Here is a 26,429-nt window from a genome sequence, read left to right as displayed (position 1 = left end):
ATGCATGGCAGGAATGGAGTCTTTGCAAGGAGGCCATGAGAGGCCACTGAAGGAAGCTTATAGCAGTGAACTCTAGATTGCAGTGGAGAAATGACAATATTGGAGATGGCCAGACCCTGGGATGTCTGCTAAGAAAAGCTGTAGACTTGTAATGACCAGCTAAAGAGAGAGGAGAGAGGCGATGTGTGCTACAGGTAGCAGCCATTAATATCAGTGTTATTATCTGAGCTGAGCTATTTATAGCACAAGCCTTAGGTGTTGGACACAAAGCTTCAGGATTTCACATTTTCCATACTATAGGCTTGGTCTTATTTTGGCAAATATTTCTTCGCTATGGGCCATCATTCTTTAGGAAATACTTATTTGGCATTGCATATTAGAAATATCTAACTTTTTTAGGGGCTCACAGTTGAGAAATTGCTTCAGAATTCAGAAGAGCTTGGACTTTGAGCTGTGTGGGAGCTATAACAAATGGGGGCTTTTGAAATGGGAACAAATACATTTTACCTTCTGAGGAGGTCACGAGGCTATGTGGGCCCAAAGACAGAATGTTGGGGTTTGAATGTAAAATGCCCCCAAAGAGGCCTGTGTTTGAACACTTGGAGATCAGCAGGTGGCAGTGTTTAGGGGGGTTAGGAGAACTTCGGGAAGTGCGGCCTTGCTGTAAACCTTGGGATTTTAATGTCTGGTTCCACTTCCTAAACACTTTCTTGTTTTCTGACTCCAAAACAGGATGTGACCAGCACTCCATGCTGTTGCTAAAATGCCTTCCCTGTTGCGATGCACTGTAGTCCTTGGAATAGGAAACCAAATAAATCTTTCCTTCCTTAAGTTGCTTTTCATCAGATATTGGTCACAGCAAAGTGCCTTATTCCAGACACACATTAGCATTTGAATAAAGAATGCCTAATTAACGAATGCCTTCTAACTTGCTTGTAAGTAATGAAAAACTGTGGTGAGCACTTTCAGGTCATAGGTACAAACAATTCCTTCCAAAGAGCAGAACGTCAACTTTTGATGCAGATGACGACTACAGCACAGCTGTGAATTTTGCATGTCTTTCTCCATCAGCCCTCGGGACTAGATCTGCCACTCAGCTCAACACCACTGAATCTATGATCACAAGTGAGGAGCTACTCATTCTGAAAGAGCCTCATAAAACCTCGCATTTTCACCAAACTTGAAATTATTCACAATTAATAATAGACAAAAACACCCCTTAGCCATAAAAACTAAGATTTTTTAAATTATCAACTACATATGCATAAACAGCCTTAAAAATGAAGAGTACTCCTGTTCAGAGGGATTGTTCAGACATTTGGACCTGTATAAACAGCAGTTAGGTGCTGGATTGATAACTTCAAAAAGCCTGAAACATTTTCTTTATCCGTAACCGAACCCTTCAATACCTAGGGAATGCAACACAAGCATTTTACAGATTTTCATTCTTATTAGGATATAGCAGATTAATCACTTACGTTTTATTAACTGTGATGTACTATTTAATTATGTAATCTACATAGTACAGTAATTACTTAGCAGTAGTTTACCACTAAACATTTAAATAATACTATTTTGAGACAGTTAATTACAGTAAAAGTTTTAAAATAAACACATTTAAATTTTCAATAACCTTGAAATTGAACAAATTCTGTACATTATGTAAAATTATACGGGTTGATGCAATGGCAAAGGAATAAACTAAAAGCCAAATAATCTTCTGCTTCTAGTGAAACATTAAAAATAAGTAAGACATAGTGGGTGCTTGAAAAATATTTTTGTTTTGAACTTTGCTTTTATTACTTACAATCATATTTTCCAAGGCATGTTTGGCAAGCCAACAGTTTAGAAAAACTGGAACAAATAGATTCCTTAAGGTAGGCCAGAATATCTGAAAAATAAGTGAAAACTCAACTTTTATCTCATCGCAAGACATTGTATCTAGAGGATTAAAAAGAAACATAAAACAGAATAAAAGTTTCAAAAGAAAGAAAGAAAAGATGTAAAACAGTGCCAAATCCTTTAAAATCAACACTAATGGATGGTCTTTCACTCATGGCTGAAATCTTTCATGGAGAAATTAGTACTGAAGCACAAAGCAAGAGGCTTCAACAGATGTCAGACATCACCATGCTGAATCTATTATTAAATCTCAGAATGTGTTTTTTACTTTGCTGTTCCTCCACCTCAGGTGGTAAAGAGGTACAAGAGGAGTCTTTTGAAATGTATCACTGTCTTCCAATTCAACCATTTAAATGATGTTGAGAAGCTGCATTCATTTGGACTTATATTTAGAAAGCTTGTCATTTAGTCTAGTTCTAACTCTCTCTGTAGATAAGTCACTCAAATTAAAATGCAAGAAGTGAGGAGCAGCTCCAGATAATATCTACTTATCCTTCTTTTATCACCAAATAAAGTCCAAACAGTTCTAATTCCAATAATCATTGCTATACCAAAATGATATTAGAACCTACTCTTACGAATGGCATGCTCAGGGTTACATATGTATGAGACTACAGTGGAACAGAGTGACTGTAGCATAGGATTGTTGTTGCAGAGGGGAAATTCAGAACACTGAGGAGAAGCTGGCTATGTGGCTCTGATTCACATTCCTACTAATGAGGAACTGAAGTGGACAAATTCTATAAACCAATTAGAAATGAGCCTGAGCATGCACACTAGAAATGAGCACGCTCTCAGTATGAGAATTGTGGTAAATATTTCATACTATTAGTTTCTATTTTCAAAATTACACAGCACAAATAATGTAATTTTGAGGATCGTTAAACAATACTGATATCTATTCAAATGAGGCCTCTACATACACTGTATAATTGTTTAAAAGGTTTCACTTTGCTGTTGTACTGAAACTTAGTAGATTTCATTTAATTATGCAATTCAGTTATCATACTGACTTTATTCTTTTTAAGAAGCCAGATTCTACTCAAAGTCTGAATCCATTCCTCTTATATTATGTAGAAGTTTTTATACTTAGAGAATTTATTAAAACCTAATGACAAATAACACTCTTTAAGAGGCTTAGACTTACTGAGATAATGAAGGGGACTGCATTGATTATTTCCAAGATGAATGGGATTCTTAAAATCTGTTCCCAGATATTTCCCTACAAATAAATATTGAATAAAAACAAAAGTTAGAGAAGTTCTAGGACTCAGAATTCCTCTAGTAATACCAACGCTTTTATTAACAGAATATTGGATCTGTATATGAATGCAGTAATAGCTTTTAAATTAATTTTAAGCAGAATTATGCTCTTTGGTTTTGTAATGTTAGAACTAAAGTAAATAGCCCAAGTAGACCAGGCAGAGTGTATATAACATTTGAATCCTATAATACAACCTAAAAGAAATTACTAGTAAATAAAATGCATTAACAGGACCTTATGATAAACTGACACAATTTGTTTCCACTATCATAACTATACTAGCACACTGTAATGCAACTTACGTCTTTTGTAAATCATGCTTGTTTGTTTCACTCAACTGGTGTTTTTTTTTTTAAGTTTAATGAAATTTAAAGAGCCATTGAATCATGTATATTCTAATCTCCCAGTCTATAATGTGAAATTAATCGGGACTGAGTACATAATTTACAGGGCCTAGAGAATAATGAATATAATATGGGGCCTCTTAACAATTTCAAGGGAAGCTATGAGAGCATTAAAACAGTTACAGAGATCTTGCAGTTGTGGAATCTTTTGTCATTACATGCATGGCATGCCCATGAAGTTGACCTTGATATTTAACATTTGGGTATGGTCTGAATGTGCCATGTACTAAAAGCTGGATCCTCTGTATAGAGACTTAATGGGAGAAATGAGTCTAAGGCTCCTGGTAAGGGGGGTAACCTTTGAAGGGGATCAATATTGTGTTTGTGGGATTCCAGTGAGTTCCAGCAGGGTAAGATTTTCACAATCAGAGCAACCCTGGCATGTGACCAACCCTGGCTTCCTGTCTGACCTCTTACAATCTCCAATGCACACTTCCTTACTGTAACATGAGTCAACACGCGGGCCTTGAAAAAGTCAAATCCATCAAACTACCTCAAAAGGACTTTTAAACTTCAGAACTGGATGACAGAGCCACCTCTTCCTTTGTGAAATACCAGCCTTAGAGAGCAATACAATATCTAATGGCAAATCCTAAGAATGTCCTCAAACATTTTAAGGTATAAAGAGATCCATGCATTTGGAAAAGCAATTAGAAATCTGGATTGCCCACATTTTCCAATTAACATATAACATTAGATATAAATGAGACGTGTTCAATATTTTTTGAGGTTGCAATGGCTCAGTATATTGCAGTGTATAGGTATGTCTCTACCCCAAAGACATTGTGCTAGATCATCTATTTTCTAGGTGCTAAGGTGCTAAAAATGTTTGTCATATTAGCTCATAACCCTCCCTCATGTTACAGCCAATGTGGTACAGGAGGGAGCACGTGGGGGATGGGAGCACACAAAGATCTTTTCTGGAAAGAAATGTTATGAGTGAATGGATGCCTTTCTCATCACTTCAAGCTAAGTGAAAAGGACTCAAAGGAATCACATAGCTTCGTGTAGACTAGAAGCTATATTTAGCCCATGCCTAACACATGAGGAAAAAATAAGGAAAGAAAAAAAAATGAGAGACAGGCTAAGAACAACCAACAATCGCTTAAATTATGTCAATAATTTTTTTGGGGGAGCGAATTTGATATGGAAATTAAGGAAGGGAAACTGATCTCTTTTTAATTTTTCCCTCCAGAGGTGTGTGCCTGAGGTGATGGGGGACTGGGACAGATGGGGACCTCAGGAGCCTGAGATCTTTGTCTGACCCTGAGAAGCTAGCCTGAGGCACTGCCTGGGGGATATTCAGTCAAAAGCCCCAGAGGAGGAGGAAGCGCTTGACCAGTCATTCCAAAGGATGACACACCAGACCGCTGTTCAGACACTGACCATCTTGGCTTGCTTTGTTCTGCTCTGGGCTCCCCAGGCAGCTAACAACAAACAGAATGGATATGGAAGTGGGGGAGAGCACCATGAAGTGGGTATTCTGAAAGAGGGTATCCACGCTCTTGTAAGAAATTTTCCAGTTATGCATCCACTGCTCATTCCTTCCAATCAGCATGGAGCAGCGGGAAGAGCATGGATTTGGAGAAGTGTAGGATGACCAGACTTTCAGAGACACTCAGATTTCTCCAAATGGCCAATTTTAACTGAGTTTGGTGATGTCAGGTTACTTTTTAGTTTACAGGGTAATAATGTTCTTATCAGTATATACATGATTACGATTCATTTTCCCAGGCGCTGTGATACATTGGACAAATTCAGTTCATAGTAATGTCTCCTGACATTCCACTCAGTTTAACATATGATTTTTTAAAATGATTTTTACTTAAATCATAAAAAGATGTCTTACAACTGGCATCTGATTTGGCTGGTTTCTTTTCTGAATTATCTTTCACATTGGGGAACAAGATTCTTTCTAAATTTCTGTGTTCTTGTTGTCTAGAGAATGAAATCCAAGTCCACAGCTATATTACATGGAGATTCACGATTTTAACTCTGGCTGCTAGTTTAGCCTGTAGTTAGACTGCTCCTCTCTCCATTTAAAAATCACCCACAGACTCATCCATATTAAATTTTACAGTTCCCTGGACCTTCCAAGCTTTTTAAGCTTCTGAAACTTTGTTCACATTTCTCCCTCTGGATGTTATGCCTTACTCCCACACAAGAGTTTGTAACATGGATTGTTCTTATTTATATACTTACTAGGACTAAAGTAAATATACAAATGAATTCCTAATGATTTTTTCACACCCTCCTTTCCTTGAATGTAATGTTTTATTTTTAACTGAAATGCATTCCTTTTTAATAATCTATATTGAAAACCCTTGAAAGAAATTTATAATTGGAAACTTCCCCAAATGTAGGTAAATACAAATCACTAAACATGTAAGCTAATTTAAACAGAAATTTTCTAGAAGAAAGATTTCAAAATTGCCTATCCATATGTCATTCTAAGGACTTTTATCTATGCTTTAGCTACAATTTATAATCATCAATAACCTATGACTTCCAACCAGTTTATTTATCATCCAGATCAATACCCCACATTTGAAATTCTGACTCAGGTCAAATATTTAATCCACTATTCCATATTGAGGTCTTGAAATCATAAATGCAATATGTCTGAAAGCCAAATTTATGTCTTGCTCCTTATTGAGCTCTCTCCCAGTAACACAAATCAAGTATCCTTGAGCATCCTCTTACACCATGCTTTCCCATACCACAAAAATGTAATGTATCAACAAGACAAAAAGATTTGCAAATAGATCATGAAATTTTTCTAGTTTACACTTTGGTTTGTTTTCCCTCTCTCATCTAATCAAACCTCCTAAGTAGCATCTGCCCATCCATTCCTGCCCCACAGGAATATACATACCTACACAATCTATAACTGCATGATATCACCAATGTTGCCAATATATCAATCCAGTATTTCTTCACTCCACTCACATTAATACACGTCAACTATTCACACACTTTAACAAAAAAAAATGGCCTATTATAATGTACATGGCACTATCTTAATTGATGTATATTGAGTTCTCTGTCATTTTTTTATTTAGTTTAATTACAAGTAAGTATGTGTGACAGTATGTGGGTATTTACACCTGAATATGGTGCCCCAAGAGAACAGAGGCATTAGATTTTTCTAGAGTTGGAGTTACAGAGATTTTTGTGGACCCCCTACTTGAGTAAAGGGAATCAAACTGATGGGCTCTGGCAGAGCAGCAAGCACTCTTAAGCCCTGAGCCTTCTCGCTAGTCTTCTACCCTTATTTTAAAAGCTATTCCAGCTCTCAAGTAATTTTGATGCATAAAATGTGCCATGGTGGCTGCCTTTGTATCCAAGTCACCAAGTCTTCAAGTGGTCTCCCTTCCTGACTTCATTGTACAGACTAATCTACTCAGAGGAGTTGTATTGTTCCTTTGTTTTATTTGCTTTATATTTCCGAGTCATCCTGACATCAGTCACTCTAGGAAAGACATGGTCCTTTAAACACAAGGTTTGGATACAGCTAGCATACTAGAATAGATTTCAAAGAACACACAGTGATTTTACAGAAACACAACTCAAGACGCTCTGATCTGGTCCCCACACAAGTGCCACAAAGGAGGAAGTTCCTAAATAAAGACTGTGATTACATTATGCTGACCACACCATGGCTGATTTTTTTTTTTTTTGGTGTGTGTGTGTGTGTGTGTGTGTGTGTGTGTGTGTGTGTGTGTGTGTGCTGCAGCAACTGAATGAACTTCCCACTGAGGACTAATTTCCATGGTCAAACTGTATAAAGGAATAATGTGTTTACAGCTAAAAATAAACACATATATTTTCAGTGATATTCAGTTTGCTTAATTCCTAGGTCTCAAGTTATCTTCTGAACTAAGTGATGCATTCATAAATTATCTTCCCTAAAATAGTTATTAAAATAAATATAGAAATGATCCATGAGTTTCACTGGCCATTAGGAATTCCCAGAGGACCTACATCATAAGAATCCACAGTACAAAATTAAATTATGATGACAAAAGAGAGCATGCATTGATAGAATGCCAATATGCAGTTGAACTATAAACAATATCCGAAGACAAGTAAAGTGGCTCTCAAAATCATATCAAACACTTATTTCACTTAATTTCGCCTTCATAATGCAAACAAAAAACGTTTGCTCCTTCTAAGAGATAACATTCTATCAATTTCTGTGTGTGTGATGCTAGGTTACTCTTATTGGCAGAATTCAATAAAATGAAAGTAAACCTTAATCCAGCCATTTCAGTTACCATGGGCATGCCAGTCCTTAAACTGTAACAAAATACATGACAGAAAATGTACTAGATATTATCACCAAGGAAAGCAGAAATCAATTCCAAAAGGCACTTATTATAAAAATTGCAGAAATATGGCAACCTAGGTGTTCTAAAAGCCCAGTTTAAACCTAAGAATTATATGTAAACATTTTATTTCCTTGTGGGTTTTTTTTTTTGAAATTGTATATTAATTACATTTCTCCCTTTTTTTTCCTCCCTCCAAACCCTCTCATATAAACCTCCCCCACTCTCCTTCAAATTCATGACCTCCTTTTTCATTTGTTGTTACTGCAAATACGTAAGGGTTTATATATACAGAAATATTCCTTAATATAACCTGATAGGTCCATATAATATTACTTTTGAATGTATGTTTTCAGAGCTGATTGGCACTGGACAACATATGGGCAGTCTGGTTAGTAGGAGTTTACTGGTATAGTTGTTTATGTTACTAGGAGACACAATCTCACAGCAAATTTCCTAATCCTCTGTCTCTTAAAATCTTTCCTCCTCCTCTTCTGTAATCTTGCCTGAGCCTTAGGTGTGTGAGTTAAACATTTTGTTTATAAGGGATAAAAGCAAGAATGCCTAACTTACATAATGAAAAAATCCAATAGTTAATCTTTTTTGAACAGATTTAAAATAGTATTATGAAGCTTATAGCATTAAATGTATGATTAGCAATATGTAAATTTCAAATGTCAAGGCATGGCAAAGAATCCATAGTATTTAGATTTACTTGAAACCATCTAGACATACAAGGTTTTTTTTTCAGATAAGTTAGTTACTCGGGTGCTATATTTCTCAGAAATAATACATTTTTAGAGTAATTATGGAACAAGTAATCATAGACTTAACGAAAGCTCCTAGGTGTGATGAAGTTTATTTGTGGAGCTTTGGAAATCATGCTGATGTTTGTTTCTGTTTCCTTTGATTTAATGAATATGTATGTATAAATAGAGTTCTATTTTAAAAGCAGTTGATAAAGACTTAGAGGGTAGTTATGGTGCCACAAGAATAAGAACTTTAGTGTTAGGTAATTACTGTGAGTGTTTTGCCAAGCAGTTATGAACATGAATGGAAGGATCACATGAGCACAGACCTACACATCTAAATAAGGGAAAATAACGTTCATTATGCCATGGATTTGTAATTCATTATGTGCTAATTTCCACATGTATTTAAAGTGTTGTTCTTGGTCTCCATGAGAGATTAAACTATTGTAGTTGTTAAAACTCAGTTCATTCTCATTATAAAATGTTTGATGTCGAGGGCTTAAATGCTTTTTAATATTGTACTTTCTTAATATTAAATATATAAATATCAATATATTTATACAAATACATGGAAAACATATGTTTAGTGTCTATTCACATTAAAATCTCAGATCTCTGGATATTAAACAATGTTAAATATAGACAGAATTTGTAATACAACTAAATACCATTTTTTGCAAGCCTATCTTCTACTTTTTAAAAATCCTAGTTTGTAGAAAGAAGCAGATTTTATATTCTTATTTATGGGCCATAAATTATTACAAATTATTTAATTTATTTATTGAAAAGAAGTTACCCAACACTGTACTGGCTAGGTCACAAGAGTTCCTGAATTTGACTAAATTTATGAGAGGAAAAGAAGATAGTTAATAGAAATTTATTCTACTGTCACAAATTCATTTTTATCTTTTCTATTTCCTTTGTAACTTTTTGGACTTTAACATCTATTTCTCTTCTAGCTAAGCCATTAAAGTTTATGGAGGTCAGAATAGAAATATTATATATCATCAAGCCCTGTCTTCTAAGCCTTCTAATGTTCTGCTCTCATTTTGTCAATGATAGGAAGTAATTAATTATGAATGCCATCATCATATAAATGCAATGGAAAGTTATCCTGAATCTCTTTGTATATTTTAAATGACTTCTTCAATCAGAGCTGGGAGTCCTTTTAGCAAAGCAGAAAAAAAAAAACATTTTCATATTACCTTTAGTTAGAATTTGGAGGAAATACATTTACAAATGAATATTAATATCTGGCTACGTTATGTCTCTTCAAATCAGCATGCACAAGTGAAAGAGATATGACTGATATATCCAAAAAACCCACATGCCTACTTAGATGTAAGTCTTCTATGCCTTACATTCAACATTCATTGCACAGCTGAAGATCAAACCATTTTAAAGACATCTTAGCATTTCAATTTTTCACTTTAGGTAACTCAGCATCTAGAACCATATACTCATCAGGACAAACTTATAGTACATATTCTCAGCCAGGAGACACAGATCATTAAAAGTCTATCCCTCCGTCAATACCTTCTAAGTAATGTAAATATATGTAATGTAAATATATGTGACTTCTTCACCCCTCATCCTCTATATTCTTGTCTGAGAATGGAACCTCATCCCAGTTGGTGTCTAAATCCCAGTTTCCTTGTCTGGCTCCTCATTACTTTCCATGAGATTTCTTCTTCTATCCTTCTTCATTCTCCCTACATTTTCTCTCTTTAAGCAATGCAGATCATCTCCATCATTAGAATGTCATCTCTGAGTCCCTCCATCCTATTAGTAAGTTCCTAACCCAGTAAACCAACATTCTAGTTTAAACATATTTTATTCTCTATGGTGTCCATTAAGACAGATTTCTGAAGACGAAAAGGAGCTCACTGCCTCTTTCAGAAACCTCAGGCATTTTCCATCGTTCACATACTCTCGCACAATGTTGATCCTACTTAGACAGTTCGGTTCTCACAATGTGTTTTTTAAACTCTCTATATTCTTATGCTTATTAATTTATTTTCATACATGCTTGTTCATTAGATTTCCTGTCATAGAAATTGATACTGTTTTCTAGGTATTTTAGATAGGACTAATGAAAATTTGAATAGAAATAAAATAGACCTAGGAGAAATGTTGATGGAGTTTGCAAATACTATTTGATCAAAATTTAGGACTGAAAAATAGTTTAATCTTGAAATTAGGAAATAGATAGTAAATAACAATTTTTCCAGAATTAGAACCTTGTATTCTTATGCCACTATGTATGAACCAAGGACAAGTAGTACTTTCTGCCTCCACTTCTTTTCTGTCTTCCAATTTCTGTATATTCTTTCTAAAACCTGTAGGCGATCAGCTCTACCCCTCAAATCCTTGGCTTCTACTTTGATGCTGATTCTTCGCATGAGAATTCCTTGACTCCCTTTATCATTTCTGTGAACATGAACACTGAGTTTTAATGAATCTTCTAGAAGATCTTATCCTCACTCTCAGGTGTTTTCATATCATGCCTCTCTGTCCAACACGATGTCACAATCTCCAAAACCAACTATGCTCTACCTAGATTCTACCTTGATTTTTTCTTTGTATTTTAATTCTATTAGTCCCCCCACATTGTTTCTAGTCACCTCAATCCAGAAAGCCTTAAAAATGTTATTTTAGTTTCCTTTTCTTTATCGACCTAAACCAATCAGCTCATCATTTATTTATCTTCTGCCTTCATAATCCTTCATCAGCTACAATTTATTTGACCAAGCCTAATTCTCCCTTTTTATTAGTTTGGCGTTTTTTCTTTTTCTTTTTTTTTTTTTTGGGGGGGGGGCGGGTGGTTGAGCTGGGTTTTTTGTTTTGTTTTGTTTTTGTTTTTGTGTTTTTCTTAAGAGCTCATGAAGCTCAGGCTAATTTCCGGCTTGCTCCATAGTTGAGGTTGGCCTTGATTTCTGGTTCCTTCTATTTTTATCTCCAAAGCCTGTAATTACAGTGGTGCACAACCATGCCCAGCCTCATCGCTGATTTTCTCTACATACTGTATCATTTGTCACTGGAACACATGGTGTTTACTGTGAGATGTGTTGTGGAGTTGTGTTACCCAGAGGTTCTGACAATTTCCCATCCTATATTGCCATACAAGGTATCAATATTTTAACTAAATGCAGTCATCTGTCATCCTCCATTTCATATACATATTCTTTTATTTACTCCTTTGCTAATTTACCCACCCCAATGACTCTGTCTTTTCACACCGCCTTACTAAAGTCATTTATAAAGGACTCTGCTTATCACTGAGGTACTTCTTTTTATCCTAAGAAACATTTTTTCTTTTCCTGTACCCATCATATTTATTTATACCTGTCAAACACTGCTTCTTGTTTTCTGATTTATATTGCATTAATTTATATAGTTTCCCCATCATCCCATTTTTTTAGATTGTAAACCTATTGAGGAAAGGGCCATGAAGTGTAGAGTTCATTAAATAGGAACACTTCATAAATACTTGATAAACTGTGTTAACCAAAGAGAACTTCACCAGTAATTAAAATAATTTATTAAAATAACTCCTAAAAGACACAATTGTTTTCTATTTTTTTTAACAGATTGAGAAAAGAGATTGAGAACAATAAAAATGAGTATCATTCCAATGCCTCAATAGAAGCATGCCTATAATGGGTAAGTAAACACACAGGAATTAGTGAAGTACTTCTAAGACACCAAGGAAAATCCAACCATATTACTATAGTTTTTTTTATCACATACTAGAGAGGCTCTGAATAATTAAAGCAGTTTAAGAAGAGCCTGCCTTATCCCCAAGTATGAATTATAAAAAGAAGAAAACTTGGTAAATGCCAGCAGTGAGTTCTACAGCAGAAAACTAATTAGACTAGCTTACCTTATAACTGAGATAACCAAGGAGTATTGTTTCAAATAGACTGATCAATGCCACTGAGACCTAAAAACAAATTGTAACCTAATGAGAAAATGCAAAGTAAATAAAATGTTTTCATAATGTGCTAATAACTGTAAACAAGTATGTGAGAATGTATACATAGCTGCATATGATATATACACACACGATATATATATACATATATAAACATAATATAAGTGGTAATATTACTTAAATTTCAATCAGCAGGTGAAAAGATGCACACAATATTATATTACCTCATGTATTACAGCTTAGGTTTTATAATTTCACGTTCTCTTTCTTTCTTTCTTTCTTTCTTTCTTTCTTTCTTTCTTTCTTTCTTTCTTTCTTTCTTTCTTTTTTTTGAGACAGGGTTTTTCTGTGTAACAGCCCTGGCAGTCCTGGAACTCACTCTGTAAACCAGGCTATCCTGTCCTCAAACTCACAGAGATGTTCCTGTCTCCGCTTCCCAAGTGCTGGGACTAAAGGCGTGCACCAGCACACCTGGCAATTTCACATATTCTGAATGAATATTGTTAATTCAATGTCCTGAATATAAATACCAGAGTTATATATTCAAGCTGACTAGAGTGGGCAAGATACATTGTGGTAGCCCGCTAGGTTTCCTAGTGGCTGTACCCAGCATGACTGCATGGGAGGTTGATTGGATCACAGACCTTAGGTGTTTGTAAGTGTCTACACTTGACTGTGACTAGCAAAGAGGGAGTCTTTTGCCCCTCCCCTTGGCATTATATAAATAGACTTTTGGAATGAAGTTTTGGGGCAGTGGATAAGGATCCAGGTCCACCTGAGTCTATCCTGTGTTTTCTCTCTCCTCTTTATTTCTAAGTCTCTTATGTCTCAATCCTCAAGAGTCCCTGGTGTAAAATAATGGTGGGGGCTGGTCTCCCACAAGACAAAGATTAGGATCACACACAACTGTTTTTCCCAACATCACTGCTTAAATCAGCATTTCCCTTCAGAAAGCCAAATACAATGTTCACACTGAGTATATTGAATCATTTCGTCTACTTCAGGCAATATGTAATGCCAACATCCTTGAATATACTAAAATTGGGCTATTTCAGCCATGTAGGATATTTTGAGGTTACATAACAATTCTGAGACCAACTGTGCTTTTCTGGTTGGAAATGCTGGTTTTCTGTCATTTCAGACCAGGGTCTTTCTCTGCTTGCTCTGAAGTATATGCAATTGTTACTGTTAGTTTCAGGACACATTGAAGCAGAAAAATAGGTAGAGAAAAAGAGACATTTCTCTTCAGTAATGTTTCATTTATTACATAAGTGAACTAATTACAAGTGTTTTCCCTTTGTGATGCTGAGGAATTGAACCCCAGACCTCTCACATTCTAAGCAAGTGTTCTCCCACGGAAATACATATCCTGCCTTCTCATGGGTGTGAAATGGACAGTAGAATGAAATATGCAAGCACAAACAGGAAATTATTCAAATAACAACTATACTTCTTGCTAACTGAGGTTTAAGACACTTTATAATCAGAAATGATGTTTATTGGGGTTTTAAAGTTGTTTTCTACTAAAATGAAACTTTTGAATGTATGTGAACAGCAAATTTTAGCACAATGAAAACAGATGAATGTCCAGCAATCCAAGTAAAAATCTATCCAAGCATTCATGCAGCTGGTCATATTTATAATAGGAAGCTAAGAGTGTTTTTATTTTCTCCACAAATCTTCTATCTTGATTATCTATGCTATTTTCTAATAGCATATTGCTACACGAGTTCTAGAAAATTCTAACATGCTATGTTAAGTACTACTCAGAATAAAATTTAAGTAAAAGCAATTTTAGGAAACTATAGGACTTTTTGAAATATTAATTCATTCTAAATTTTTATTAAAGAATGATAACAGGATTTACATGTGAGATCATAAGACTATGTTTTAATGAACATCTAATATTGAGGGAGGTATTTGGGAAAGATTATTTGTATACCAGTTGGCATTTGCAACAGTAGTCAGTATAAATCAATGTAATTAAATTTACTTAATTGAAGTGTACACAGAAGTTTTTAGTTGTAGACATAATCACATTACATTTTCAAAATCATTCACTACCATACATTATGTGAAAAGAATCATCATGGCTTTTTAGGCAATCAAACTCCTGATCTAGACAGAACTACTAAAAGTGAGCGCAGACAAAATGAATCATAAAGTTTTTTCCTGCAACTGTCAAGTCTTCTTTATATTAGTGATCCTATCTTCCATTTAATTTGCACTTTTAAGAACTAACATGAAGCTAAAAAAAAATGATCTATAGCACATAAAATAAGGAGACGTGACAGGACCTTATCAAAACAATCATGTTCACCAAGACTGATAGAAACAAGAATTAAGGCTAGGCGGCTGACGCCAAGAAACCCAGGTCTATAATTCAGACATACTTTCCTCTTGTCTATTGTCTTACTTTCTTAAGTCTTCATTGGCCTTCTAAGCTTATACACTCATTTATTTAGATTCTTCCATGTTCTTCTAGAAAAAAAAGGACCCACAATTGTGGTGCTTGACTGATCTGAAAGGAGTTACATAAATGAGTCATGGAAAGTAGTTTGGGAGACATGGAGGGTTGAGATATTTCTTGGCTTTTTTGTTTATTTACCAATTTTAATTTTCCAGCATTCTCTTAAGTCTAATCCAGATTACAAGGAAAAATCTTGAAAGTTAGAATGCAAGGCTTGGGAAAACAAGAAGAAATAAGTCAAAATGTGAACCTGTAATGTGCATTAAGGTTAGCCATGAAGGCAAACTCAACTTAAACATCAACAGTTCACTTCCCAACTGGGTTTCTCTGTGAAATATTAATGAACTCAGAAATAGAGGAATAAAATAGAATAGTACATAACCTGTAAGCCCCATAAAGGTAGACTTCTGTTAACCCAAAATATGTGAGACCTACAGAAAGAAAAATTAAAATGTCAGTTTTTTAATGTGAAAAATCCATTTATTATAAAAATTTGATTATACTTGAAAGTTTATCAATAGCAGTTAGCATATAAAAGACAACAAATATAGAAATAACATGAGAAGCATAAGAGTAATAACATGGATTCAGCGTTCTAACTAATATCCATTTCGACTCCAATAAAAATACATCACATTTTAATTTACCTTTTCATTGCTGTTCATAGTAAATGGAAAACAAACAAGCCATTAGAGTGATATGGCAGGACAGGAACATCTCAAAATCTTTGCTCCATCATCCACTAAAAAGTCATTAAAGGTTCCTCTACAAATACAAAGACTTTGTTTTAAAAGTATTTGTATTGGAATAATACACAATGAACAACATAAACAATTGGAATAATGTCAGTAACTAAAAGTTTAGAGTACATTATTAGCTTATATTTGCATTTCTATAGAATATATTTAACCCAAATAAAAATCAAGTTGACTGAGGTCAATATAGACTATATGTAAGATGATGTCCTTATGTGAAATAATTGTGCATAGGAGTCTTCTTTAACTGTTACTTTACTCATTCTGAAATTAACAAAATATTTAAACTCTCTAATGAACACCACAACAGAGTTAATATACCACCAATTATACATGTAATTGATTGAATAGGGAGTCATTCAGAAAAATAAAATCTACTTAGGTAAAGATGAAAATTGTTCCAATTTCATTTTTCATGAAACAAAAAATGACCCTTCGATACAGTTAACACAACCTACTCTTTGAAGTTTTGAAAAGTGGAAAATCTCATAAAGCATTAAATGCATTTCCAAACACTGGAATTTTCTTTTCATAGTATGTAGAATAATAAGAGAACCATAAACTCTTCCAATTTTGTTTACTTTAAAAAACTTAAGGGACCACAGAAAGACACTATGCTGAACATTACTATACAGTACTCTAGAGTTTCACAATCTGTCTGGCTAAATGACATATTCAATTACTCCAACCCAAACTTGGGATTTCCCCTCAAAGTCTTTTGTCTGTTTTACCATTGCAGATTTCAGAAAGTGGCTTGGAGTCTGCTGTGTCTGCTCACAGACACTCTTCTCTGCACCTTTGACCCTTTAGTCAATAAACCACTTCAATACTCCCCACCAAGTACATATAGCATCATGTACTTTAATCTTCACCACACGGACACCTTCATCTAAGCACCTCCCAAAGTGGGCATGGTAACCCAGTATGAGGTTTTCAATTTGGCCCTTTTGAGAGCTTACTAATTTTTAAAACCTACCAAAATCAATTCATTTGCCATGTATAATTTTTGAATTGGAATTGTAGTAATTTTTATTAGAATAAATTTTGCATCAGATCCCTCTACCATACGTTGTGCCTTTTGAAAATAAAGATTAAGCTGTCACATGTATGCAGAGTGCCTAGGTCAGTCCTCTGCAGGCTCCCGGGTTGTTGAGTCAGTCTCTGTGAGCCCCTATGAGCCCCAGTTAGATGATTCTGTGGGTTTTTCTGGTGGGGTCTTTGGCCCCTCTGACTCCTACAATCCTTTTTTCCTGAGCTGTGCCTGTTGTTTGTCTGTGGGTCTGCATCTGTTTCCTTCAGTTGATGGATGAAGCCTCTAGATGACAACTGGGCTGGGCACCAATCCTAGCACATCCCATAGGCAGGACAGACTGTAGGTGGAAGGTTATATGGCTGCGTAGGTTTCCCACTCCCTCTCCTTCCTTTCATGCAGTTTCTAGCAGTGGGAGCAGGGCCTGTCGCTGACTCTGTGACTAGCTTTTGGGACCATACTCCTCATACTGGGTTGCCTTGCCCAGCCTTAATACATGAGGAGGTGCTTAGTGTTACTGAAACTTGATATGCCTTAATTTAAGGAAGAGTGGATTGGAGGGTGGGGACAGAGTGGGAGTGGGACTGGGAGGAGAGGATGGAGGGAAAACTGCAGCCAGGAAAAGAGTACAAGATAAGCTCCAAGGATTCCTCCTAGTTCTTAAAATTACTGCTTGATACGGGTCTGTACTATGTGGCACCTAAACCAGGCTAGTGAATTAAAAACTCTCCAACCCATAACATACAAAAGAAACTGAGCACTTGTTAGGCCAACATTGCTGGGGCATACATAATTTAGTACTGACCAGAATGTAGAAGCAACTAACCACCATCATGTGCTTCCTGACTTGATTCTGCCACTTACTACTACTACCATTACTAACAATAATGCTAATACTAATAATAACAATCACTTGAACATTTTCAAAAGTCAAAATAAAGGTGTGTATTTAAATAAAATTGAGATGTAAGCTTCTCCAGGTCCTGAGTAAACACATCTCGTCCTCTAATGTGGCCCATAAATACACAGAGCAATCTCTTGCACTACAACCTTGAAATCCTTAACAACATACCACATGTACCAACGTTTACAGTATCCATGGTCAAACATTCACAGTACAATTATTTTCCTGTCTTTCTGTTTATTCACACTGCAATAGTTTCATATCAGTTTCATTCCCGAGAGAAGCTTAAAAATAAAGCAAAGCAGCTCAAAATATCTGTGTCCTTATCAGGTCAGAACTATAATTAAATAAATCTCTTTGCTGAATTAGTCTCATTATTTTAAAATAGAGCCTGTACCCATAAAGGCCACTTCTGTTTTTCATTAACCAAGACTGCATTGACAATAGAACTAAACAAAACAGCGTACTCAAATTGGAGACATAAGGTAGTTTATTATGGTTTTTAATTACAGTAATCTAGTTTTTCAAATGTATATCCTCTGTAATTATGACTGAATATTCTTAGTAATATTACACAGAAGTTAATTGTAGGAAACTTTGTTCTCTTAATGTTTCCAAATAATATAATTTTATTCTGCTATCACTCACCAATGGCTTTTTCTTTTGGGAGCATCCTTCACAGATCATTTCAGAATTTTCAGGTCTCACTAGTGTACGTTCTATTCGTAAATCACCAAGTTTTAAAAAACAACGTTAGTATTTTATAGAAGGATTTTTTAGGGGGACCCTTTTTAATGATGCAAAGACAGAAGCATGTATTAAACTCAGTATACACTGACATCTCTATATACTGGTCCTCAATAATCTTCAATGGAAAAGCATTAGTAAAATCTGTGGGCATAATTCTGTTAACAGAGAATTCTATTAAGAGAACCTCCCAAGACCTATGATAAGTATGAAAGAAAGCTACAAGACAACATTGCTCTTGACCTCAGCAAACTTCTAGATAAGACAGAGAAATAAATGGGAAATTTAAGAGCAACGCATTAAGGAGTCTAAGAGAAATACCTGGAAGTTGTGCAGACAGGGCGACATAAGGCTCCCGAACCAGTGTAGAACTGGACCTCAGGGAACAATGCCAAGTAAGGACATCATATTTCAATATTAGCCAAAGAGTTGATATCCTGGAGGGTCCAGGATCGCAAAAAGAAGGGATGAATTTTGAGTGGCAGATAGGGAAAACACCTTTCTCAGAAGCCTCAACATAAAGAGGGCAAAGAATGTCCTAGTGGTTTTAAGGAGGCCACTAGAGTTGGAAACTAATGACGTGACATAAGCAAGAGTTAGAACATAAAGCTATGTCATTTACATGTCTGTTCACTCACTTATTTAGAAAATGACAACCGTTCAGTGTGTCCACCCGGGATTCAGCCAATGACCTATGACTATACTAATGTTCACAGAAACTCAGGATGTAAAGCGAACAAGAAAAATATGTACGTTATGTAAAAGAGACAAAAGCACTAGAGAAAAATAAGCAAATGCTTCTGGGGATCTCATAGGGAGAATGCGAAGAGCGGTCCCAACAGCCAATGCCTATGTGAAGTCTCTGAGCTGGACATGTGCCTCCTGTGACCTAAGACTAGAAACAAGGTCTAGGGAAAAGTGGCAGAGGACCAGCAGCCACAGGATAAGCTGCAGGGAAAGGGGGTTATAATGTAGGCACGCTGTCATTCAAAGCAGATGAATAGGAAGTAGGCTTACACTTTAGTGCAACAATGACTCTCCTGTGGAGAATAATCCAAAAGGGAACACTCATAGCAAGACTGAGTACCAGGCTACTGAAGCAGCCCTGAAGAAAGTATGTGGCCTGCAACAAGGTAACACATTGAAAAGCAGTTGAAAGCAGGGTAGATATTGAATGAACAGCAAAATGTTCTCAGTGGTTTTCATCTGCTACAGACAAAACTGGGAGCTAAGGGGAACTGCAAAAACATTGAGCTGATCCACTGTTCAGCTGGAATTATCACCAGCAATGGAGAAGGCTGTGACTGGGGCAGGATTTTGAGAATGTTGTGAAAGGGAGGAAGAGTGCAGAAGCTGGTTGGAATATGGTAAGCTTAGAATGCATTCTGGACAGCCAAGTGGAGAATCTGTGTGTAGAATGCGCTTTGAATACAGGGGAAAGGCAGGCATTGTACCCCATGGTCACTGGAAAACAGGCATAATGAGATTTGTCATGAAGGTCCCACAGCAGAAATAGCAAATATGAGCAAGCCACTGATTCTGATTTAAGAATTCTATGGTAAAAATTAACTGCCTACTAAAGGAAATAACATATACCATGAAATGAATCTCATGCTGGAAAATAGCAGGATTCCTCCAAATTGCTTTTACACAGGCAGATTCCTACAGAAAACTGAATATTCCAATGAGCCTCTCACTAACCTAACTTACAGTATTATGACGGAGATAGACCAAGGATTCAAGAAAGTGACTCACCATGATTCAATTTCATAAGTATTTATCACACATACTATTACAGTAGCGAAACTTGACTTATTCACTTACTAATCCTCATCTGATATCTAAACCCTTAAATAAACCCAAAATTACAGTCACTTTCTAAGCAAGCTAGATTATCAAATTTATATATTTGTGTATATATATATATAATATATATATATATATATATATATATATATATATAATGTAAACTCTTTTTCTCTCTTATGCATTTTTGTTTTATCTTAAGGCAAAATTTAATGAGAGAAACTTATAACAGGAGTTAGTCACCAAATTTCAGTTTCTCCTTTGAATATCATTGTAAACTTACTCAGTAGAACAGGAGTCCGGGGTGTTAATGAGATCAAAATTATGTATGAATGTCATTACACACTCAGGCCTCTTCCCTACTGTTTTTGCAAAGGTCAAAGCCTAAAAGGAAGGCAATGACTTAGCAGAAATACGCTAAGCAAAGTAAGATCGTGAATGTAAAAAACTAAAATACATCAATACATTAATATCACTTAACTAAATAAATATTCGTAGGCTGAAACCATTTTGAAAGATTCTTGAGTGTTTCCATTGAAGAGTAACAAGTGCATTGAAACAGAAAGTATGTAGAAAGCTGGCATACTGGCGAGCATTTGTCATTCAGTAACAGAAAGGCCTTCAGGTCTTCAGCAATATGAGCCCATTTTAAGGTAATACTGAAAGCATTTTGCCTGGCACCAGCACAATCATGGAACAGAATTCAGATTATTTTTAAACAGTAATGTACCCACAAACCTTGGAAGATATGAGTTACCTGAAGATCAGATCAGTTCATACAAATGCCTCACATCCTTTAAAAAGTGAATAATATCCTGCAAATTGCAATAATTCAAAACAATTAAAATGCTGTGGGGATCACACAGACAAACCTTACCATTCATTTCCCTGTGAAGGTTTTTCAAGCAGCACTCGGATAATGTATAATAAGCAGCTTAACAATTTGAGGGAAAAGTTGAACAAGCGGATTCTTAGACCTTTAAGCAAACAACAAAATTCGGTTTTCATTTGAATTCAGCACATAAAAGAAATAAAAAAAATTGTCAAAAGTATCAGCTTTCAGTACAGCAGTTAGAAAGTATTTAGAAAGCATACACTGTAATTGCCTAAACTTACTGAATTTCTTGGTAGCTGAATTAAATCTGAGTGTCATAAAATCAATGAACCACAACTGACCAAGGGCATTCTACAGATGGGAAACTCAGGTTTTAAAAGTCAAAAGCCATAAAATTAACATTTAGTCAAGGTTGGTTCAGGCCTCTCTGTGTACAGCTTCAAACCTTTTAATCACTGCTTGGAAACCAACTTTAACTAGCTCAAAAATCAAGCTGCTCCCCCATACACTATAATAAATCCTATGGCTCTGTAGCACCTTGTTGATTTGATTACAGAGAAAACATGTTTATATAATTATGTGTGATACTTTTGCTACTATGTTTATATTATGACATATATCACCTCTACAATTACAGGTTATATAGTAATTATGTCATCATTTATGAAGAGAAGCCATAATAACTTGTACTGATAAATCACATATAGACAAACATTTTTTCTCATACTGAATTGGGCAAATTGAACTTTTTAAAAACTAGGATTAATGTCAATGGAATTTTAAATTTTGTGAAAATTAAGAGCATCATGAATATGCCAGACAAACTTCTTAGGTCACAGTTGGAAGCACCACAATACTGGGTGAAGAAGGTTAAGTAAACATGCTCAGAACTAAAAGGCACACTGTCATTCTTGTATTTATCAGTGGTAGCTGCTTTATGTATCTTCCATAAAACTGTGAGAAAGGCTTTCCAATAATTATTAATTGATGAAATCTAGAATGGAATGTTACCTTTTCTAGTCTATTTTTGTAGAATGTATTATAACATTCCTTAACAGTAAATTTTTTAATTGTGCAATCATTTCTAGATTTTCTTATAAAGTGCTGAGGGGTTTTGTGGATTACCTTCTCTGGTTTCAGCCCTGTTGTTGCAATAAAACATTCTGAACAAACAAAAAAAAAAAAACTACAGGGTTGAAAAGGGCTCATTTCCTCTTGAAGCTTACAGATTCATAGAATGGGTCTCTTCTTTAGTCAGGCCAGTATTCAAACAATGACTGGACTAATCCTGATTCATGGTATTAAGGAAGGCTTCATTCAAGTGATTTAGTCATTTTAGGTAATGTCTACTGATAGGGCTTCCTTGGAAATGCTAAAAACAAAGTTAGGAAGGCATTAACCAATTCCTTATTTTAACCCTGAGGCGACTCTGCCATTGAGAATATCTCACTAGTATGATTTAACTTTCCTATAGGCAGGATATGGATATGTTCCCATGTCCCATATTTTCCAAACCCTTGAGTGTAACTGGGGTTACTTGCCTGAGTATGGGCCATGGGTATTTGCAGGCTCATGAGCATTAATCAGTGGCTACACCACTGAACAAAAGGACTTCTCTATCCCCAGCAACCATTGCCTGCCATATCAGGCAGCCATAAGACCTATGAGCCCTTCCCCCACACATAATGCAATCTGTAAGGTTCCATGACCTTGACTTTCTGATCCTTCTGCCTCATCATCCAGAGTGGTGAGATTAAAGGTATGCTCTATACTTAAACTATATTTGTCAGTGTTTTTTAGAATTCAAAAAGGGCACATAGGGCTCTCCCTATTCATGTGGGATTTAGAGACTTGCAATATTCAAGAGACTTTTAAACTACTAGATGTAACATCTTCTGCTTTGTGTTTGTTTTTTAAGGTCACTTCCAACTAAATATTCTACCAATTTTATTCTGTTATATAGACAATGATTTTGTGAAACATTATACAGCTGGAATTTTGAGGTACACTTCTATTCAAAGAGCCAAAGAGAATGATGGAAATAACTTACTTGATCTCTGGTTTTTTATGAAAAACAATTTTAATCTCTCCTTAAATGTGTTTTCATTCATGTAGAATTCAACTTGGACCCTGAAAGAGAAAGTAAACACAAATTTATATAAGTTCATTGCATCTTTATTTTATGGAAATGAATAGAAACAGACTTTGGAGTTCTCCAGATAGATAAAATAAAACTATTTGAATTAATGCATCATATATTTGGAGTGAATTAAATCCATAGAAGTGAGAACTGAGTAAAATATAGTAATGCTATTTCAGAAAAAGAGGTCCTAGCTTCTAATTTTAAAGACAGCTGAAATATCATGCACAGTTAATTATCTAAATTAGTGAGCTAACAATTCACATAGATGATTCCAAAAAACCATTTATTTTTAAAACTTCAATGTACATTTAAAATGGCCCTTCTCCCAACAGAATCATTTTCCCTAATATTTCACTACTATAAGAATAAAGAGCCGGGCGGTGGTGGCGCACGCCTTTAATCCCAGCACTCGGGAGGCAGAGGCAGGAGGATCTCTGTGAGTTCGAGGCCAGCCTGGGCTACCAAGTGAGTTCCAGGAAAGGCGCAAAACTACACAGAGAAACCCTGTCTCGAAAAACCAAAAAAAAAAAAAAAAAAAAAAAAGAATAAAGATTGCAGGAGCTGGAGAGATCAAGGACACCACAGGAAAACCCACAGAAACCGCTAACCTGAGCTCGTAGGAGCTCACAGAGACTGAGTCAACAACCAGGGATCCTGCAAGGGGCTGACCTAGGCCTTCTACATAAATGTGACAGTTGTGTAGCTGGCTGGCTCTTGTATCATTCACAGAACACCCACTTTCTACCTCATGTATCATTTACAGAACATCCCCCTCTACCTCATGTATTCCATTCACAGAACACCCCCTTTCTACCTCATGTATCACCATCCACAGAACACCCCTCTCTACCTCATGTATCATTCACAGAATACCCACTTTCTACCTCATGTATCACCATCCACAGAACACCCTTCTTTACCTCACATATCATCATTCACAGAATTTCTATCTCATGTATCATTCACAGAACACCCCTTTCTACCTCATGTATCACCATTCTCAGAACACCCCTTTCTACCTCATGTATCACCATTCACAGAACACTCCTTTCTACCTCATGTATCATTCACAGAACACCCCTTTCTACCTCATGTATCACCATTCACAGAACACCCCTTTCTACCTCATGTATCACCATTCACAGAACACTCCTTTCTACCTCATGTATCATTCACAGAACACCCCTTTCTACCTCATGTATCACCATTCACAGAACACTCCTTTTCTAATTTATGTTTTGGCATTCTCACTAATATCCCTAATATTACAGGATGTAATTGATATTTTTTAATAGTAAAAAAGAAATTCTGTCCTGTGCAGAGTGATTTGTTAACAGTCAAAAGCTGTGTCAGTTTCACACACATTCATTTGGGGTTTTTATTCCAAAAGCAGTTAAGACAGAATTTCAGTGCTTACACAATCAAAATTTTCTCTAGATTTTCCTAACACCACAAAATTGTGAATATGTAATCTGCATGTCCTTAATATATTCAGCAGCTGATTTTGTTGATTTTTTAAAGAAGACATATGTGAAAAACAGCAGAGAGAAGAAAAGATGTGACACAGGATGCTCTGTGTGAAAAGAATACTACACCGCTGTACAATTCCAAAATCTCTCCATGGTATATATTTAGGAAGATACGTAGTAGTTAGGAAAAGAAAATCAAAACTCTTTGCTGCACAAAAGATTTTTGTTCATGGTAAACCAAATTTTATGCAATTAAAAATTTTATATCCTCTAATATTTGATCTCCTATCTCGAAATATTTCTATCAACAGTTTTTAAATATTTCTCATCTCTTTTTTCACATTATACATAAAATAATGCGTACGGCCAAAAACCAGTTTATAGTTACTTGATTATTTTTCCAAAATAAGTCATAAAAATTCCAGTGTCTTTGGCAGCTCATGGTGTCAATAGGCTATGTGCATGCTCACTCCCCTACAGAATCACACTTTCACAAAAGCCCGTTAACACAAGCACGCACAAAGTACTGCTTGTGTCTTCAAAATCTTCATTGGCTCTGTTTTCCTTGTTTATCAAATGAAAAGTCTGTTCAGTTGAAATGAAGGAACTGTAACACTGATACTGAGCTTAAATTGTTAAAATTTGTTATGGATACAAAACAAAATTTGAGAGGACACATGGCTATTATGCAAGTAATTTAGGAAAGGCCATTCTGATTTGCTTCCTAGAATTATCAAATTTATAAGAAGGTCCATCCATTCTTCAGATAGTAACTGGAGCCCATTATGAGCATGGACTGAGGAGCATATTTAAAAAAAATGAAATTGTGTAAACAAAATAATCAAGAGTATGGAATGAATGTCATCTGAGAAAAGTATGAGGAACACAGAGGTTTAATAAGTATGGAGAGTTAAGAGTTTCAGAATGACTGTCCCTAAATAATGAGACAGTCAATATCATTTAAATAAGACATCTCCTTACTAGACAGAGAAATGAACAGAGTAAATACTAGAGAACAGGAGAATTATGAATCAGAATTACTAAATCTGAAATGGCTATCATTGTGAAATTGAGAGTTTCCTAACATATTTAAATGTGCCAAAGATGAAATGACAGCTTCCCAGACACTCACGAGTCTGTTTCTGAGAGTACACATAGTTTTGCATGTTAGTGAGTCTTTCATTACCTGACTTCCTAATTTCTATCCAATCATGAAATTACATGAAACAAAACTGTTAATTAATCTGTTGATCTTACTGCGCCAATATTATACTGTGAAACACAGCCAATATTGAAGCATATATTTATATGAATAGCTTTTAAGGTTAATGACAATGAAAAAAATGAAAGTAATGTTTTGGATTTGTTGTCTTAAATACAGAGGAAAAAATAAAACATTTGGAGGGCAAAGCAAGAGATTTATTCTCTCTTCCTATATAAGATGGGTGAGGCTCATGAGAGAGGAGAAAAGGAAAAGAAGAGAGAGGAAGAAAATGAACAGGAGGAGAAGGAGGAAAAAGAAAGAGAGGAAGATGGAACAAAATGAAAAAAGAAATACACATAATACAGAATAAAGCTTTCTTTGATTAATCACATGAAAGCTCCTTCTCTCCCTCCCTCCCTTTCTCCCTTCCTTTCTCTGCTTTTCTGTGTGCCTATCTCTCTTCTGACCTTCCCTCTAACTTA

General features: G+C 35.5%; 1 protein-coding gene and 1 long non-coding RNA gene across 6 annotated transcripts in view; one reads left to right on the top strand and one right to left on the bottom strand.

The window, feature by feature from the left end:
* Kcnt2 (potassium sodium-activated channel subfamily T member 2) overlaps positions 1–26,429 on the bottom strand; it is a 354,847-nt gene that overhangs the window by 225,275 nt on the left and 103,143 nt on the right. For both annotated transcript variants that reach the window (XM_006994959.4, XM_042258262.2), the window contains exons 2-7: positions 23,182–23,261; positions 21,174–21,273; positions 15,437–15,485; positions 12,534–12,593; positions 3,050–3,124; positions 1,808–1,891 (exon numbers count right to left, since the gene is read on the bottom strand). In XM_006994959.4, the coding sequence (XP_006995021.1) occupies positions 1,808–1,891; positions 3,050–3,124; positions 12,534–12,593; positions 15,437–15,485; positions 21,174–21,273; positions 23,182–23,261 (448 nt within the window). The remainder of the gene's footprint in view (positions 1–1,807; positions 1,892–3,049; positions 3,125–12,533; positions 12,594–15,436; positions 15,486–21,173; positions 21,274–23,181; positions 23,262–26,429) is intronic.
* The window catches only part of LOC121821281 (uncharacterized), a 156,059-nt gene that overhangs the window by 33,048 nt on the left and 96,582 nt on the right, over positions 1–26,429 (top strand). For all 4 annotated transcript variants that reach the window (XR_013043309.1, XR_013043311.1, XR_013043310.1 and 1 more), the window contains exon 2: positions 12,241–12,313. This is a non-coding gene — a long non-coding RNA (uncharacterized LOC121821281). The remainder of the gene's footprint in view (positions 1–12,240; positions 12,314–26,429) is intronic.

Source organism: Peromyscus maniculatus, chromosome 11 (assembly GCF_049852395.1).
Source record: "Peromyscus maniculatus bairdii isolate BWxNUB_F1_BW_parent chromosome 11, HU_Pman_BW_mat_3.1, whole genome shotgun sequence".
Classification (NCBI taxonomy): domain Eukaryota; kingdom Metazoa; phylum Chordata; class Mammalia; order Rodentia; family Cricetidae; genus Peromyscus; species Peromyscus maniculatus.
This window is presented reverse-complemented; position numbering and strand designations above follow the sequence as displayed.